The sequence below is a fragment of the Etheostoma spectabile genome, chromosome 8 (genome assembly GCF_008692095.1).
Source record: "Etheostoma spectabile isolate EspeVRDwgs_2016 chromosome 8, UIUC_Espe_1.0, whole genome shotgun sequence".
Taxonomy (NCBI): Eukaryota; Metazoa; Chordata; class Actinopteri; order Perciformes; family Percidae; genus Etheostoma; species Etheostoma spectabile.
In genome coordinates, this window is record NC_045740.1 from 10,218,004 (window position 1) to 10,236,837 (window position 18,834).

At 41.8% G+C, this 18,834-nt stretch overlaps 1 protein-coding gene across 10 annotated transcripts in view; it reads right to left on the minus strand.

Annotated features, from left to right (window-relative positions):
• Positions 1–2,149: 2,149 nt before the first annotated feature.
• Positions 2,150–18,834, minus strand: part of grm3 (glutamate receptor, metabotropic 3) — a 39,602-nt gene continuing 22,917 nt past the window's right edge. For 9 of the 10 annotated variants that reach the window (XM_032524505.1, XM_032524506.1, XM_032524511.1 and 6 more), the window contains 7 exons: positions 10,168–10,410; positions 8,742–8,931; positions 6,914–7,223; positions 6,612–6,805; positions 6,199–6,331; positions 3,870–4,047; positions 2,150–2,861 (listed from right to left, as the gene is read on the minus strand). In XM_032524505.1, the coding sequence (XP_032380396.1) occupies positions 2,785–2,861; positions 3,870–4,047; positions 6,199–6,331; positions 6,612–6,805; positions 6,914–7,223; positions 8,742–8,931; positions 10,168–10,410 (1,325 nt within the window). In that variant the 3' untranslated portion in view covers positions 2,150–2,784. The remainder of the gene's footprint in view (positions 2,862–3,869; positions 4,048–6,198; positions 6,332–6,611; positions 6,806–6,913; positions 7,224–8,741; positions 8,932–10,167; positions 10,411–18,834) is intronic. The other variant, XM_032524515.1, reaches the window with a different exon arrangement.

Here is an 18,834-nt window from a genome sequence, read left to right on the forward strand (position 1 = left end):
GTCTGAGACTAGTCCCCTGGACCAAATGAGAGGAGAATCAGGGTTAAGTGCTCTATTTGTGTGGCCATTAAAAGCTGGGAGTAGAGTACTGGGCCTTGCTGAGCCAAATCTCATCAGTCACTGCCAATTTGAATCACAACCAGCAACCCGTTTTCCTCTTTCTATTCCTTTTCTTTCGCCCTCTCCTCACCCCTCCTCCCACCCTCCTCTTCATGCAGACAAATAGACATTCCGGCAGCGGATGTGGCAGTGGTTGTCCATAGCAACCTGCCATGTGGGGTGTATCTTGTGGGAGCAGGACCACTGAGTGAATGGCTAAGCCTTCTGCTAACAAAGACTGAGAATCTCTGAGATGCTTTGAGCTTCCATAGAAGCGCTGTGACTTCTGGGCTGTGGGAGTGCTTTACATAATCCAGCAGCAGCAGCTCCCCTCTGCTCTGCCACATCGCTCTCTCCTCCTGCTCTCTGCACCTAACACACACACCCCAATGTAGGTCGGCTCGTCTTGACGCATACTCTAAAATTCTTTCAATCTATCATTTAGTGTAATAATCTCAGGGTGCTGTTAAGCACGGCGCTGCAAAGGTGTGGACCGGTCAAGAGATGTATGTCTAACAGTTCTGCTTGTACCTATGAAATTAATTTTAACATGGAGAAACTCATCCAGGGAAGCAAATAAGTGATTCTGATCACACTTTTGTTAGAAATATCAAGTATAACAGTCACACTTTATTTTAAACAGCATATTATAGTATGCAACCATTTAAGTTAAGTTCATTCATTATTTACTACCATCCTAAATGCAATACATTCGTACATGAGAGGCCACTCATTAAAATTGAATATGATGTATAGTAATAAATTTGTCCACTAATTTAGGCTATTTAAATTGTTTTTCATAATAACTTTATTCATGTTTTTTTGTCATTTATTTCCCCCCACTACATAACTGTCACACAGCAGAGAGCATGGGATAATTCCAGCAACAAACAGATAGTTTGATGGGATGCTTTGACAAATGTTCTGTATGTTGTGCATATGAGTTCTACTCTAACGTTATTTTGTTAGACGTGCCAGCAGCTGACATTGTGTGCTCTGCTTCCCCTCGTAAGCCTCTCTGGGATCGCCATAGCCAGCTGCTCCACTGTGCCTCTCAACGTCAACACATTTAACACAGACATGTAAACTGCACACTTCAATAAGTGAACGAGTCAATGACTTCATCTTAATGGTATATGAGCTTTTCTCCACTCCTTCCTTCTTTCATTGGAGCCGCTAAGCAATGTGTCTATCAGAAAAATCTATTTCAGGTTGGGTTTTTTTAAATCACAGACTGGAGAAAGAAGAGGGTGTAAAGAAAGTTATTTCAAATGATTCCTCAGATTCACTGTTGCAACACATCAGGTAAACAATCAATGGCAGAAGGCTTGCTAGGGAATAAAACTGACATTGTGTTGTCCTGAAACACGTTCTCTACACTGGGGTCACTTTTACATTTACCAAACAAGGATTTATAAAACTGACCTCTTTTAAACCTCTACCAAACACTATCAAACATACTGTAAGGCACATAGCCATATTCAAAACATCACTAAATACTGTATCTATGTGGCATGAAAACATGAGCTACCACTCCCCTGTAGTTGGAAAAATTCAACATGTGTTTAGCAAAGCAGACAGCGTCCCTCCATTCGTGTTTGAGTCATTTGAGCACAAATTCATAATTACCAGGTAAGACACCAGTTTGTGTTGACAGAACTACCGCAGCACTGTCTGTGTTGACAGTTTTGAAGCAAAAGAAATTAATTTAATGTACTCTATCTATTCAACCCTGTCACTAGTTATTATTAGAAATTCATTACAGCAATCATCTAAAGAAATAGGCAGTTTGAGAGTGGGAGTGAACATTCTGTTGCCTTAACATATGTCTGGAATTATGGCCGTTGAGATAAAGGGATCCCATGATTAGAAATAGAAAAATGAACATTTGTATCAAAAGCAAACATATTTTTTCCTGCAAAAACAGCTACAATAGGTTCTTAATAATGATCTAAGATGCAAAGAAAATCAACTAAGATGTGAATAGATGAACTCTTAAACAGAAAATTGTGAGTTGGGTGGATTTTTTTGTACATGTCCTTTACAGCCATCCTTTACCATCCAGTTTATGCTTATGTCCACATTCATTTTAGGGTTACAAGACCGTCATCATTGTGCTGTTTGAACCATCAGTAGTATAATGTACAAATGTACAGATACACAATAAAAATGCATACATAATTGGTTATTACAATGAGGCCTACAAAAAAGCAAGAGAATAAAAAGTCTGTGGGATATTGCAGGTGAGGCAAGCAGAGCCACAAATGTGCATCCAGACTGAGGGACACACGCCCCCCTACCATGATTAAGCGCTTGTCTATTTACACCGCATCATAACAAAGCTATCAAAAACAAAGGCTCCAAAAATTCCTCCTAAAAACTTTTTTTGTTCTTTTGTTTCTCTACTTACAACAATGTTGATTCCATGTATGTACATCCCTAGAAAATAATTTACTTATAGTTACACACTTTCTACATTTTTTGAAACAATACAGTTCTAGTCCACAAGGAAGGTTGTTTGTTTGTTTGTGCTTGTATTTGTGTGTGTGTGTACATATGTATATGTTTGTGTTTTTTTAGTGTATATAGTGTGTGAATGAGGTGGGGAATGATGGTTGAGGGGGACAATGTTCATGGGTTGGCTAACAGTCGCTGGGGCAGAATTAATGAGTGGACTGGGTGTGGTCACAGAGAGGAAGTAGTGGAGTCGACAATTTCTCTCCCGTTGCACACGGTTGGGACGGGGTGGGCGCTGACAGAGGCTATAAAACAAGATAGAATGAGAAAGAAGAAGATAATTAGTTTAATTCTTTGACATTAGATTTGTGCATATAATCGTTTATAAGGTCTTCCTCAGTTGATGATTTTTGCTAGCCTGACGTCGTCAGACTCGTCTGATACTGCTCCATTGGGCTGTGATTATGGGGCGTGTTTCAACCGAACTAGGAAAGAAAATGCCTCTGCACTCAATTGGATAGACCTACAACCAATCAGAGCAACAGACTATGTGACATATTTTGAACTTTTGCCAAATCCCGTAGGAAGGACCGAGCAATGATCAATATATATTTCTCAAAGTATGCCATTGCATTTGACATGAAATCACATAAAAAAGTTGCAAAAATCATAAAATATTCATGATTGTGATGGAGGTCTAGAAAGAGCATTGCCCTTATAGGCAAATGAAAAGAAAAATATCACATACATGATGCTGGGATGCCATTTGTAAAAAATTGGAATTGCACCCAACCCTTTAATGAATTCTTTTGTGAAGCCAATTAAATACTGTAGTTTTATATTTTTTGAGGTGCAATGTGTGTTACACATGCTGTATATCAGCTGTTGTCACAAAACCTTCAACATCTTTTAAAGATTCCAGCCATTTCTTAGGGGCCTGCATCTTTGTTGGCCTCTCCTTGAACTCAGCACTACAGCTCTGCGAATGCTATGATGATAATAACTGTAGCTATAACTATGATAACTGATAACACTGATGGTAACCTTTGTAGAAACAGTTTGGAGAAATAGCATTATAACTAACCTGTACTATAGGAACAAGAAACAAAAATCTACAGAAAACTAACACATTGATAGTTTATAATTAAAGATTATGTATCCCCTATAGCAAAAGTGGAAAGCAGAGCTGTCTGTTGTGCTGACTATTGAATGCTGAAAACACCTATTTGACAGAGGCATAATAAGAAAAGAGCAAGAGAGTGCTGCTCTAAACCCCTGTCTCTTTAAAAATGAGGTAACCGCATGTAACCTACCATGAGATGCGTATGTGGTGGCAGCCCCACTGACACTGCAGCGATTGAGGTTAAGCCTGTGGCTGGTCACATTCTTCTGGGGCTGGAACATGATGATATGGACCTTGGGAGCAAACATACAGCCCAGGACCACAAAGCCACTAAGACTGACTGAGATACACATGGTAGTGGTCTGAACCTGCAGAGAGAAGAGGAGGAGACAGTAATTAGTAGCCAGACTTTGATGGATACATCTTATGCTAATGCAATACAAAAGCAATTGCCATTAGGAGCTAATTTGAGGCTAATAATCTGTAATAAGGAACATTTTTCAAAGGCACTATTTGAATGAGCATTACAAAGTGCTTAACAGAAAATGCAACAACAATAAATTGAATGGATAAATTTAAAGCACTGAAATGCCTAAAGTAATTAACCAATAACTATACGTACACAGAGCCAATGAGGCCTGTAAATTGAGAGTATTAACTGTTTACTGGCAGACTCTGTTACCTTGCAACAGTTCAGAGGATAACAATTACAGGATGGATCAATAAAAGACTTCATCAACAGAGACCACAGAGGCCAGACTTAACATTTTCAGAGTGGTAGCTTTAACTTAATTCTCTGTGGTTTGTTGTACAAGAGGGATACAATCTCAGGTAGGCCTGGAAGAGTGTGTTATATATAGCTTTGACGCTGCCATATCATTTTTGTGTCCAACTTTGTGTGGCAGAAAAAAGTGTAACAGGGTTAAAAACAACAACTCACAGTAGAATCACTTTACAGCACATGAGTGATCAACCCTTCAACATTTCCTCTGTGTATGTGTGTGTGTCAGTGTGTTTGTGTGGATATGTCTACAATGTATTAGTGGGTGGTTGTGCATGTTGGTGATGTTGTGCCTCTACCTGACTAATCTTAAAGTCAGATTACAAGGCCAGGGAAATGCTGAGATTTCCAGAGAGAAGAGGGGAGAGAGAGAGAGAGGGAAGAGAGAGAGAGAGAGAGAGAGAGAGAGAGAGAGAGAGAGAGAGAGAGAGAGAGAGAGAGAGAGAGAGAGAGATGTTTTTTATAGTGATCAAATGAACAGCCTTGGCATCAGCACTCCTCTCTTATGCCCTTTGATACAGTGCACAGTGTGTGTGTGTGTGTGTGTGTGTGTGTTTGTGTAAGCGTGTGATTAAGATGTGTGTGTGTGTGTTAAGGTTTGTATGGATCAGGTGAACACTCACTCCCTTTAAATCTGGACAGGTGTCAGCAGTTTGCCAGAGTCTGTATGTCAGGCAAACACTGCAGAGCCGGGACATTTGCCAGCAGGATAAGAAATTGTTTAAGTTGCCACTACACCTGGGTTGTTACTGTTTTGTGACCAGTGTGCATGTATTCATCACAATGAGGGGCCAAAAAACTGCTCACACAGTTACATTTTATGGAGCCCCCCTTTTTGTTTGAGGACAAAAAAGGTCTCCAGAAGGGGCGGTGTCTAGCTCACCCAGTTAGAGTGTTTGCCTCATGTAGTTTGAGTCCTGCAGCATCCTGGGTTCAAATCCGACCTGCAACCCTTTGCTGCGTGTCATCCCCCATCTCTCTCCCCCTTTTATGTCTATCCACTGTTACTAAAATAAAGGGAAAAGCCCCAAAAAATAATCTTTCAAAAAAAATGGTCCCCAAAAGGTATATTTTAAGAAATATCAAAGCTAGCAGACCAACCACAAAAAAGCGGAAACATAACCTCCAACTAAACGGCTAATTGTCATTTGTACACTTCATGTTTTGTATGGATTAAACAAACGAGATAGAACATATTAATTAGTAATCTTAAGAGATATTGGTGGGTGATTCTATTATCTTTGGACAAAGCCTGGCTCGCTCCCCCCCCCCGCCCTTTTTCTGTCTTTATGCTAAGCTAAATAAGCTAGCTTCTGGTTAGAGTACGGACATGAGAGTGGTATCAATCTTCTCATCTAACTCTTGAAATGAAAGTGAATGAGCACATTTGCCTACATGTTGAACTTCAATTGAGTTTAGGATTACATTTTTTTGGGTTGAGGTTAGTCATATAGCAGTCATGGTCAGGATAAGGGTTACGTAACAGGAAATATTGTTCTGTTGATCATTTTTATTTGTTATAGGTTTTAGGTTTTATTTATTATTAAAGTGTCTAATTTAGCTAAAACATTGCCAGTTAAGTATTGTGTACACTGCTGGACCTGGGTAATGAATTTTGTTCCTTCACGTTTTAATGTATTGAAATGACAATCTGAATCTGACTCTGAAAGTAGGTCAATGAAACGTCCTCTTTAAAGACAGAGTCAAGTATTGTGCGTGTGTGTGTTCAAGAAGATACCCTGTAGTCACTGGATGTAACATAGAAGATGGGAAGAAAGGCCAGCCAAATTATACAGGTGGTGTACATGGTGAATCCAATAAACTTGGCCTCGTTGAAGTTCTCGGGGCACTTCCTGGTCTTGAAGGCATACCTAGAGGGAGAGAATCATATTTCTGATCAGGTAGACACCATCTAGAGAGGAAAAACTAATAAATACTTTACTGAAAAGATTATTGCTATGTAAACAAAACTTCTGAAACTGAAATGAAAAACTGATTTGTGATTATTTCTTAATTCATCCCTGCATAATTTTAAATCAGCAAAATGTGATATGTTTTTTTCATAGTGTGCATGAAAACATAGTGCACCGGGGTGGAGAACATACTGTAAATATACTATCATGGCAAATCAAACCAGTTATCTACACTTACACAGTACACAGGATGACCAGAAGCACGTCATATCCCAGTGACAGCAGCATGCTGGAGTCGCGTACGTTACACTTTAAGATGACAGTCTGTCGTCGCTCTGGCAACGTGAAGCGCCGTGTCCCAGGAACTTCCAGCAGCAGCCAAACTGACACCATCACTAACTGGACAGAGATTAAACTCAGACAGATGAACACCTGAATAAGAAGAGAAAAGAAGAAGGTAAGGTAATCAAGATCTGTTTGTCTGTCTATGCATCCATCTGCATCAGTCAGATGGATGGACATGGTGCTGCAATCACTCACCTGAGAAGACGGGCTAATGAAGCGTGGCCTCACTGCACCAGCTCCGTCTTTCACGCCATTAAAAATCCTGGCGATTCTGTTCGTTTTGGTGAGCAGGGCGGAGTAGCAGACAGCGAATGACGTGCCCAGGCCAAGGCGCCGGAGGGCACAGATGGCAGGAGATGGTTTGGCCAAGAAGAGGAAAGTCATGGCGTAGGACATGAAGACTCCCAAGAGGAGGATGTAACATAGCTCTCTGCCTGAAGCTTTTACCAACGGTGTGTGGTTGTGTCGGATAAACACCCAGAACACCAGACCGGTGCACATGAACCTGTGGACAAGAGGAAGTTATTCAGCAAAGCAGACAAGCAGTCACAGGATCAGCTTTTAATATAACACAATGTACCGGTATCACAATAATCACAAAATCTTCCATTATCAGTATAGGCCCATTAATATTAGTTACAGTTTGTGCATGCTAAAGTATGGAAAAGCTTTCTTTATGGAAAAGAAAGGGAAGTTTGGGGTCCCCTGCTGGAGCTGTTGCCCCCGCGACCCAATACCGGATAAGCGGCGGAAGATGGATGGATGGATGGGCTGCTATGTTTAATAGCAGCAGATTTACCTTTCAAATTTCGTAGTTATTTTCTAAACTATGGGTCCTTGATTTCAGACTAAGGTAGGCAAAAGCAGATTGACCGTTGATTTTGCTGAAATAACAACTGGCCGATTTCATCAGCTGTGTCTAGCTAGCTAAGTAAGCCACTGTTAGTTCCATGAGTTGTTTGAAAAAGCTGAATTTATAACATTTTCAGTTGACTAGTTTTATAACAAGAAACGCAAAAAGTCAGCATCCTCACCATTGACACTCCATGTAGAAGACATGTAAGTAAGGAAGCAGCATAGTTCTCGTATTCAAGTAAATAAACTGTAAATGTGTATCTAGAGGTCCTTGGAGTGTAAAAATCCCCAAATCTATGGTGGTAGAGACGGTTAATCACGAATACAAAAGCTACAACACAAATGCAAAAGCTACATCACAAATGCATAACCGAAAACGGAAGTGTGTTGTTGACAACTGGTTATTGATCAGCTCTCAGCGGAAAATTTCCTTTGATATGGTTGGTTTGGAAAGTGTGTGTGTGTGTGTGTGTGTGTGGTTATAGTTAAACAGATGTTTAAAGTAAATGCTAATTGTGTAACCTTCAATATCCTGCCTATTATGGTGTTAGGGGCGTAATAGGTCATACATACACACATACACGGCCTATGTTAGCTGTCATAAACAGTTGGTCTGAATGCATTAAACCCAGAATTTTAACCATGACCTTGCTTCATGCTTACTACTGGAAAAAAAGAGTAAATAAATAGAATTCAGACTGTGGACTCTTGTGTTTACACTTTATTTAAAGGTCCAATGTGTAGCAGTTTCTCCCATCCACCGTTGAGATCATTTATTGCAATCAACTCTCTCACGCCACGCAGTTCCAAGTATATATTACAGCTACGGTAACCTTCACGCTTCAAAAAGCCAGTCTTTTGCTCTTTTCAATATTATTTTTCTTTTATTGGGTGAAGAAGAAGACTCCTGTTTCTAAAATTTTGATTTTAAACATGTGTAGTCCTCCATGTTTCCTTCTTCAAACTCGCCGGGGCCGGGAAGCAACAATACCCATTAGCAGATTAGCATCACAACACACAAACACAGACACACAGACACACACACACACACACACACACACACACACACACACACACACACACACACACACACCACACACACACACACACACACACCCTCAGGACAAGTCACAAACAGACATCATGTTGATGACCTTTTATCACTCACCCTACACAGGCGATGGTAATTGGACCAATGGCCCAGGCATCTTCCCACATTATATAGTCTTCAGGAAGGTCGTAACAGGCTGTCAGGTCATCAGTAGGCCACTGGCCAGGAGCACACGGCGAGCAGGTGAACTCATCAGCCAGGTATTCATGAGGCTCGCAGGCTGTACAGATCCAGCAGCAGTACTCACCTGGGAAACAAGAATATGAAGGCAAGGCAACTTTATTTGTGTAGCACATTTCAGCAACAGGGTAATTCAAAGTGTTTTACATAAAACAATTAAAAAAATAAAAACAGATGAAACACAAGAATAAAAGTTACAGTGCAGCATAAGAAATTAAACATTAAAGAAGTCAACAAACATTTAAAAGAAAGGCAACATAAAAAAGAAAGGTCTTCAGTCTTGATTTAAAAGAACTGAGAGTTGCGGCGGACCTGCAGTTTTCTGGTAGTTTGTTCAAGAGATGTGGAGCTTAGAAACTGAATGCTGCTTCCCCCTGTTTGGTTCTGACTCTGGGGACAGAAAGCAGACCTGTCCCAGATGACCTGAGAGGTCTGGGGGATTTGTAGTGTAGTAGAAGATCAGAAATGTATGCTGGCCCTAAACCGTTTAGTGATTTATGAACCATCCGAAGTATTTTGGAATCAATTCTTTGAATCATAGGAAGCCAGTGTAAAGACTTCAGAACTGAAGTGATGTGATCCACTGTCTTGGTCTTAGTGTGGACACAAGCAGCAGCGTTCTGAATCAGCTGCAGCTGTCTGATTGATGTTTTAGGGAGACCTGTAAAGACACCGTTACAGTAGTCAAGTCTACTGAAGATAAAAGCATGGACAAGTTTTTCCAAATCCTGTTGACCCATAAGTCCTTTAACCATTAATATATTCTTAAGGTGGTAATAGGCTGACTTTGTAATTGTCTTAATGTAAAATTCAAGTTGGAGCCCATGACTACACCAACATTTCTGGCTTTGTCTGCTGTTTTTAACATTGCTGTTTGAACAGCGCTCACTTTTAATTGTTCCTCTTTTTTTCCAAAAACAACCACTTTAGTTTTTTCTTCATTTAATTTAAGAAAGTTCTGGCACATCCAGTCATTAATTTGTTCAATGCACTTAGTCTGTTTTTGTATTGGACTATAATCCCCTGGCGATAAGGTCATGTAAATTTGTGTGTCATCCGCATAACTATAGTCATTTATTTTGTTGTTTTCCATAATCTGAGTAAGTGGAAGCATGTAGATGTTAAACAAAAGAGGCCCAGAATGGAGCCTTGGGGAATTCCGCACATCATATTTTCATGCTCAGATGCATAGTTACCTATGACCAGCAGAATGTGACAGTCTGAGATTTTTCAAAATGCACTGCTGCTTGGTATGGTATGTGACTGTGATAAAAAGAACTTTTTTGAATATTCAGTTTCCTACCTGCCTGCATTTTCTTCATCTCATTGCGTTCACAAGGGTCACTGCACTGCGAGGTGGGCACCACTTCTCTGGGCCAGTGAATCAGATCGTTGCTCAGAGTTAGACTTTCTGCCCAATCACCTACTGGCACATAACCGTAACGATCGGCAGAGCGCTGGTAGCTGAAGATGTTGTATCGGCCCACGCCATCCCCTTGGGAATCAAACTTCACTACTGTCTCACTGCCTGGAGGAGAGAAAGGGGCTACAGGGGGTGAGAGAAGACAAAGAGTGGAAAAGAGAGAGATAAGACGAGTGGAATGAGGAGATTAAAGCTAAACAATCACAAACAATCAACCCATTGATGTCTCATTGATGCCTCTTAGACACAACAGCGAGGACAGAGACAATAAGCCATGGTCAGTTAAGCCTTCAAAGTCCAGAACTGACAGTGAAGGGCATTACAACTGTGTTTTCATTACTGAAGACCAACCAGTTACCAACGTATTTGCTAAGAGGCTATAAATGCCTGGTAAGCTCAGTCGTGTCTGTGTGCAGCAATGGCCTCCCATTCTTCCCTGAGGTCACATCAGGACAAAAACACTGCTCTAAATTCTGATCTGACAACATTTATTACCAAATGTATCATTAACAAACTGCTCATATAGACATGAAGGCAGAGGACTGAATCTCTGGGCAGTGCTATAGCTACCCACACATTGATAGAATTAGCCTCTGGGTCTCTTATGTGAGGGAGGTGCACTGCTGAAACTGCCAAATTGGTTTGTATACAAGTTGTTGTGAAAGGATTACCATCTACCCTGAGGATGTGGGAACAGAAGAGATTGAAAAATTGGCAGGATGCTGAAACCACGAAAAAAAAAAAAGTAGAAAAGTGGCTATGTACTGGGGAAAATAGTAACTTCTTGATGTGTTGCAGACAGCGATGGACCTGACAGTGCTGACACTTGGATGTTCTGACACAGACAAAGCATACGTTATTCCTACTGTACCACGTCTGTCCTTACAGTGGAGCAATCAACTCTGTGCTGCTGACACACTGTACAGAGCTGAGTGTTACACGCTGCTGCCTCCCCTGTCAAATGATGATGTGGCTGGGGATAATGCAGCGTACACAGGGTTTATGAAGTATCACTCTTTAACGTTTAACAAGGCTCTCGGTCTTCAGTGCACAGCAACATTGATGATACTGTGCTGTCTTCTCCATAGATCTGTGTCAATGGGTAACTGAAGAATTCACGGGCCACATGTACAGCTTGGGACCACTGGAAGGAATAAAAATACAGATTGGATATGTTTGTGTGAGGACGTGCGCACACATACACGCCTGTGGAAGCTCCATTAGGTTTTACTTTACAGTGGGATGGTTAATGTATTGCTCTGAGCGCTGTGGGAGGCTGTGCTGACAGAACCAAAGCTCTGACCCTGCTGTTAGTGGCGTGTGTGCGTGTGTGTGTGTGTGTGTGCATGCTACACTGACAAGGGCCATAGCTGTGCTATTGTTGTGAAGGCTCTGTGTGTTCAGAGAAGAATAGCGTGTCAGATGGCAGCAGAGGGGGTTAGGGTTTATGAAATCCATAAATCACAGAGACAGCACAACGCTCTATCTTTCTCCTCTCTTTGTCACAGGTAATTTTAAGTGTCAAGTCTTCTTTAGATTTTGGGCCTAAATGTTTAGGTGACAGCTAAATTAAAAGGATTTCAATAAGATGGTGATAATATCTTCAGACGAAGAAGAGATATGAATCCATTATATTGCTATTTGGCAGATAATAAAGTCGACCAATAACAGTGAGCAATAAGACAAGCCGAGCCTCCTCCTCTTAGACACCCATACACACTCACAGAAACCCTTTGCCGCAAGCTATTTATCATAACTGCACCTTATTAGGACCTTAGATGTGTGCTGAAGCCTAATTAGCTGTATGTGGTAATTACGTGTAGTACAGACTAAAGAGTTAACGGCATTAGCCTACAGACCTATTTGAAGGCGTTGTATTGTCCTTGACTTCACTGTAACAGATCATATTTGAAAGCAATAGACTCAGAGGACTGGTGATTCCTCCCTATAACCAACACCAGCAACCTTGCTGACGTGACAGAGCAGCTTATCAGGAAAAGTGTATGAGGGTGCAAGTTAGAGCCGACGAAGGCCACCAAGACTCCTCGGGGAACTGCAGAGAGCTGAGACAGGCAGCCCAGGTCCTTGGCTGATTGACATCACTCTCTCCCCTCAGCACTGTCCACTGAGTTCAATTTAAAAACCTTAGCAAAAGATTTTTGGTTCAGACTAAACAAGACTAGGGGCCCTATTTTAATGATCTCAGTTCAGGGCGGGAATCGCTTTTGCTAGTTTAAAGGCAGAAAAAAGAGTCTGTGCGCCAGTCGCATGGTTGGAAAGGGTTGTACACTTAGTGTCTTAATTAATCATTGATGTAACATGCAATAAACCAATCAGAGTATCATCTCCCATTCACTTTAAAAGCGTTTGTACCTTGCTGCATTGCTAGTATGGTAGATTTGCTAGGTAGCTAGAAGAGATTTTCAGGAGAAGAAACTGATCTGCTTGTACATGAAGGGAAAGCGCGTGAGCAGATCATATCACAATACTATTTCACATTTTCCATATTTTTTTTTAGATCTTTTGCATGTGTGTGTGCTTCTGCACGTCCCTGTGTGTGTGTAACAAGCATAGTGTGCACACACTGTGCACTAGCTTAGGCACATTTTACTAACGCACTGTAAAATAACAATGAAATGCTACGTTACTGACTTTAGACCAGATTTTTGTTGGTCAGTGGCGCAATAACTTTCCGCTGCCTCAACATAGCAATACGCCAAGAATGCACCTGAACACACCTCCACACCAGCCATGGGCGCACAGATGGGCGCAGGTGCATTTGCTATTCAAACAACGTGGGTGCTGGACGGAGAATTGACAACTGCGTCGACCTTAAACTTGCAAAGACACTTTGCACTGCGCTGCGGTGGGTGCAAGATAGGGCCCTAAGTGTCTACAAGCATGTAGCAATTTCAGGCTGTACTTGAGCATGCTAACATGCCCACAATGACAATTCTAACATGCTGATGTTTAATTTAGCGGTTATAAAGTTTGACATCTTCACCATCTTAGCTAAGCTTGTTAGCATTTGAACATTTGCACAACACAAAGTACAGCTGAGGATGATGGGAATGTCAATAGGTAGTTGGGCATATTGAAAATTTGAAAACATGATTGTGCTAGGTGAACTTAAAAGTTAGGGGATCACAACATTTCACGACAAATTATTCAATAGTTGGCGCAAGAGGAAAACTCAGAAGACTACCAAAGTCATAGGCTTCATCCTCTGGGTATAAAGTACTTCTGTACAAAATTTGGTGCCAATCCATTGGGTAGATGTGAAGCTATTTTACAGGACAAGTGAACAATTTGACCTTATGGAGGCAAAAAGCATTTGAATTTCTTCACACAAGTTGTAGGTAGAGCAGCTGAAAGGAAGTTTTTCCCTCAGCCACCTTTCTACAGCGCGTTTCTGTGTGATGTAACTTTGATGAACCGTGAACTGAACCAATTTGATCATTTGAAGAATTGAACATGGTGACTGCTTCCCAACAGAAGCTTATGGGCTTTCTTGCGGTTTATTAACACATACTATAACCCAACCTCAGCCCTTAAACAGTGATGATTGATGATTCTGTGTGACCTTGTGCAGACAGTACATCCCTCTGGCCCAGTCCAGTCCAGCTGAGACCCACAGCAGGCTTGGCCCTCAGCACTACTCGCAGCTTTATGTGACTTTCCATGCATGCGAGGTGTCACCAAAGTCCAAAGGTGGACCATGCCTTCTCAGTGACATTCTCCTCAAATCCTTCACGTTATGTAGCTGAGGTGCACTAGATACAATGAATAATGGAGTTTTTATACTCAGCAAAACAAAGTGCCCTTTGCACAGGCCAACTGTGAATATACTGCTGTTCTAAGAGAATTTATAGCATTCTCATCCAAAATGCAATTAATCAAACAGCTGGAGCCACAGAATGTAAAAGAAATAACAGTACAAAAAAGCAAATAAAGTTAGGTATGACAACTGCGGTTGTTACGCAGCCTTACCAAATAATAGTGCTGTCAGTTAAACGCGTTATTAACGGCGTTGACGCAAACCCATTTTAACAGAATAATTTTTTTTATCATGAGATTAATGTTTTTTTTGCCTAGCAAACTTTGTAGTTTTTCACAACAACTAGTAACGTAAGTAAACTACAACATCACACCGGATCTAGCTAGACCGGAAACAAAACAACAGGCACGCTGCACACTACTCGTTTCATGTAATCTCCGCCGAAATGACCGGCAGCTCGCGGTGCTCTGGCCCCGGCTGAGAGTCACCTACAGTATTCTCGGATAACTGAACCACCAGCTACCACTGACCTGAAGAAGCACCATGCGGGGCACTGGAGGCGTTGTTGAGGAGCTGTTTTGCGGCTCAACACATCTACTAAATGCCGCTGACACGACCAAGCTTTGACAGAGGTCTGCTCGGCTTCAACAACTAGCAATTGCCACTCTGTAGCACGGAGCTCCTCTTCAAAGTTTGTTTTTATCGGTAGTTACTACAAAGAAGCTTGCTACAGGTATGCTACTTTCAAGAGACGATGGGATGTTAATGTACGTTAATCTGCAACAGGTGAAAACAGAGGCAAGGTTACACAATAATGTTAAAATGACTTGAACTTTTAGCGAGAAACAAGTGAATTACCCGTATGCGTGAAAACAGTTTTATCTCATGTATCTGTTTTGTTGTTGTTGAATATATAGCTATAACATTTTGAATAAATAAAAATGTGTGATTAATCACAATTAATTGCGAGTTAACTGTGACATTAATGCGATTAATCGTGATTAAATATTTTAATCATTCGACAGCACTACAAGATACCTAATTTTTGTTAGACACTTTTTTAGCATTCCTGCTAACTCGAGAAACACCTTATTATTCTTGCTTAATTAGAAGCATTGTGAAAAGGCTTTTCATTCAGATGCTGTGAAATTAATTATGTTCTCGGCCATGTCGGGCTAAAGCGAAGCCCAAGGGGGATTGTGGGTATTAAAAGCAGGGAGAGAGAGGAGGCAAAGGGGCTTGGGAGGAATAAGTAGGAATAAGTAATCTGAAAGTGGAGAGAGAGAGAGAGAGAGAGAGAGAGAGAGAGAGAGTGTGAGAGCGAGAAAGAGAGAGAGCAAATCTTTTTTGTGTGAGTGTGTGACTAAAATTTCAAAAGGTGGCTGTTGATTAGTTGTTGGCTAGGGAATATATAATTGTATTTCAAAGCATCAATTCACCTGAATCCCTGAATTAAAACTGATTCGTTCTTGACAAAGTAAACACTGCACATACTGTAGGTCCGTGCACAAACGCACACCTGTTCCACGTAAAATATTAAGATATAATATTAAGAACGGCTCTGCATACTAATGGTGTGAGCAACCTTTCTTTTCCCTCTTTTTCTTCTTCCAGAAGGATGTTGACCTTACACATCTGTGCCCCACAGAGACACAAACACACATCCCTGAGCTTTTACAGATATGGACACAGGGATGCGTTCACATGTCACAAACGCACACACAGACAGATCAAATTAGCAATATTTGTTCTCCCTGCAGATTTGGTCGCTTGGGACGAAGGCGCTGCCTGGGCCACGGACCAACAGGCATCAAGGGAACATAGGACAGATAGGGTGGAGAGAAGGAAGTCTATAACAACGGGGGGAGAAATGTATAGGAGGACACATGCAGCAGCAGAGAGCTGAGGCTTGACTGAAAGAAAGGTGGTGAGATAAAGGAGACAAAAGAAATAAACGGCAGGCCAAAAGCAAGAGGTGCTGCAAGGAAGGCTGAGCCGAGAGACAAGATAAGGGTAAAGAAAGGAGGGAAGTGACAAGGGAGAAGAGGGAGAAGAATACGAGGAAACAGAGAGGAGATAGCACGAGAGAACAGCAAGAAACTGGTGTGGCGGCAGCAGAGATATAGGTAGACGGAGGAAAGCCTTTAGACAGATGAATCAATAGAGAAAAGGTGAAGGATGGATGGATGAAGGGATGAGCAAAGTGTAGGACTTGAGGAACAGACCGGCATAGAGAGGTGGTGGAGGCAGGAGAGAAACCTTGTGAAGTCTGAGTGGGATGTGCTGTTTTTAAATGTAGAGAAAGAGAGAGTGGGACACTTTCTAGTTGAGAAAGAAAATAGAGAATCAGACAGAGTGATGAAGAGTTAGAGAAAGAGAGACAGAAAGACAGAGAGCAACAGATAGTGACAGAGGCAGAGAGAAAGAAAAGAGTGTGAAGAGAAAATGAGCGAGTGAAGGATGTTCTCTTGCATCTAAACGTTGCAGTAGCTCGCTGCTCAATATGACCCTGAAGGCACACCGCCTCTGCTAACACAGACATATCTAGACATATCACACCACACACACACACACAAACACACACACACACCACACCCACACCACACACCACACACACACACACACACACAACACAACACACACACCACACACAGAAAAGCACAGAAAAGCACAGAGAGAAGGGGGAATATCACTCCTATTTGAACAGAAGACTGCGTGCATGTGTGTATATACTGATATGGTTGCTGCAGATCTGGGAGGTGGGTGGGTGGGAGTTGAATGATGGCTTTAAGAAGTGTGTGGGTTGGGGGTGTCTGCAATTTCATGATGGTAAAAAACAAGCGTTTCAAGCTGCCTCTTTGTAAAAAAAAAAGCAGACTATTTTGCAGCATTTGTGTGTCTTGCGTGTGCGTACATGTGTGTTTTGTGTTCAAAGTATGTAGTGAGGCCTCATAAAAATGCACAAATGAGCCCATGTGTCTATTACTGGATGGTAGGGAACAGTTCCCATGATCTACTAGATCACTTCAACAATTGGCAATAGTGTCGGCTTCATTACCATAGCAACTAGCAAGATGAGACTAGATAAAGAGAGCGGCATAAAAACACACTCCTAACCACACAACATACTACCTCAGTGCACCACATACGCTGTCAGTGTGTATAATGAACACGTATGTGTGTGTGAGAGAAGGAGATGGAAGAGAGATAGAGAGTGCGGAACAGTGTTGGTTTTCCGTCTGCGACAGTTCAGACTGAGAGCACTGCGGATGGTGATACTGCAGTATTTATACCCCACATTCAACCTCAACTCACCTCAGCTCCTTTTCTTATATACTGTAGATGGAAAGATGTATATGTACAGCAGTGTAAGTGCGTCATTCTGGGGATTAACTCTGCAACAGTTCCCCCAGTTTAACTGTACCACCGCATTCAACATCCTCATCGATCAGATTCTTTGAATGTATTTTTTTTAACCCATAAAGCTGTTTGCCATGCTGACACCATCGCCACTGAGCTGTAAAGATCCTTTTACATGTTGTTACTCACTTTGCGGAGTAAAGACATGCGCCTCATGGACGTACATCAGTAGTGAAAGGAAGGGAGGGGGAATGCAAGGGGGAAAGATGATCAGACATAGAGATGTAGGATAGTCACAGTGGGATTTACACCTTCTCTCTTCTCCAACTTACTCCACACATTTTTAAACTTGTGTCTTTGTGTGAATCTGCGTATCTATTCCATCCCTCTCTGTATGCTTCCTATAAGAGAGTGGCTATCATCTGTGCCAACCGGAGGCTGCGACTGCAATCGCCTCGACTATTTCCTCTCTCTCCTTTCCTCTCTAGCTTACTTGCACTCTTTCTCTCGCTTTCCTTCTTTCTGTCTCCCTCCTCTCATGCAGAATCGCTCGAAGTCCTTTGATTTGTAGCAGAAGTGAAGATGGGGAATTTCAAAGAGAATCCTCTTCTTCTGCTGACGCACGCTCTCCCACTCCAGCATTGCCTCAGTGCTCCCTTGTTCCTTCCCTCCTTATCTCTTTTTCTGTCTTACTCCGTTTTACCTTACCCCAAACTCTCTGTTCTCATTCTAGTCTGCCTGTTAGTCTTATCTGTAAGCTTCCTTTCCCCTCCCTCCATATGCCATGCTATTCTTTCGTCCTCCATCCATCCCTCATGCTCTCTCCCCAGCGTCTTGAGGCAAAGCTGCCGTGTTAGCGCTGTTTGTTAGGCTGTTTTGATGTCTGCTCCTGGTCACGGTTGGTGGAGGAATAAGCACCCCTAAACCTGTGTCAGTCCCCGAGACACAGCAGTTTATTTATAACGCTTCCTTTGTACGCCATCTGTCAGTCAAGCCAATCCCCTGTCTCTTCTCTCCTAACTCTACGTGGACTGACAGACAGATAGGCAGCCTGCTATAGGAGCTATTATAACACACACAATCTCATTAGTTCAAGAGAGAAGAATATGGCTGAAGGATTAACTGCAGCTCCTCAAATTCCTCAAAGCAACTTTGTAGTGTCGTATCAATTACGCATGGGTAATAGGTGTCAATAGCATGGCTGGCTCTGACAATACATTGCAATTAAGCGGATTTGTCTCAGTACGTTTTATGTTCTGTGGTTTGCCTGCTTTGGCTGAGGAAAAGGACAACATCCCTGAGATGACTGTTAACTAGGCACAGCACTCACACTCCTGCCTGTTTCTTGCTATCTTTGCCTCTTTTCTCCACAGCTTCCTCTCCAAAATTGACTTCTTTTCACTCTCCAT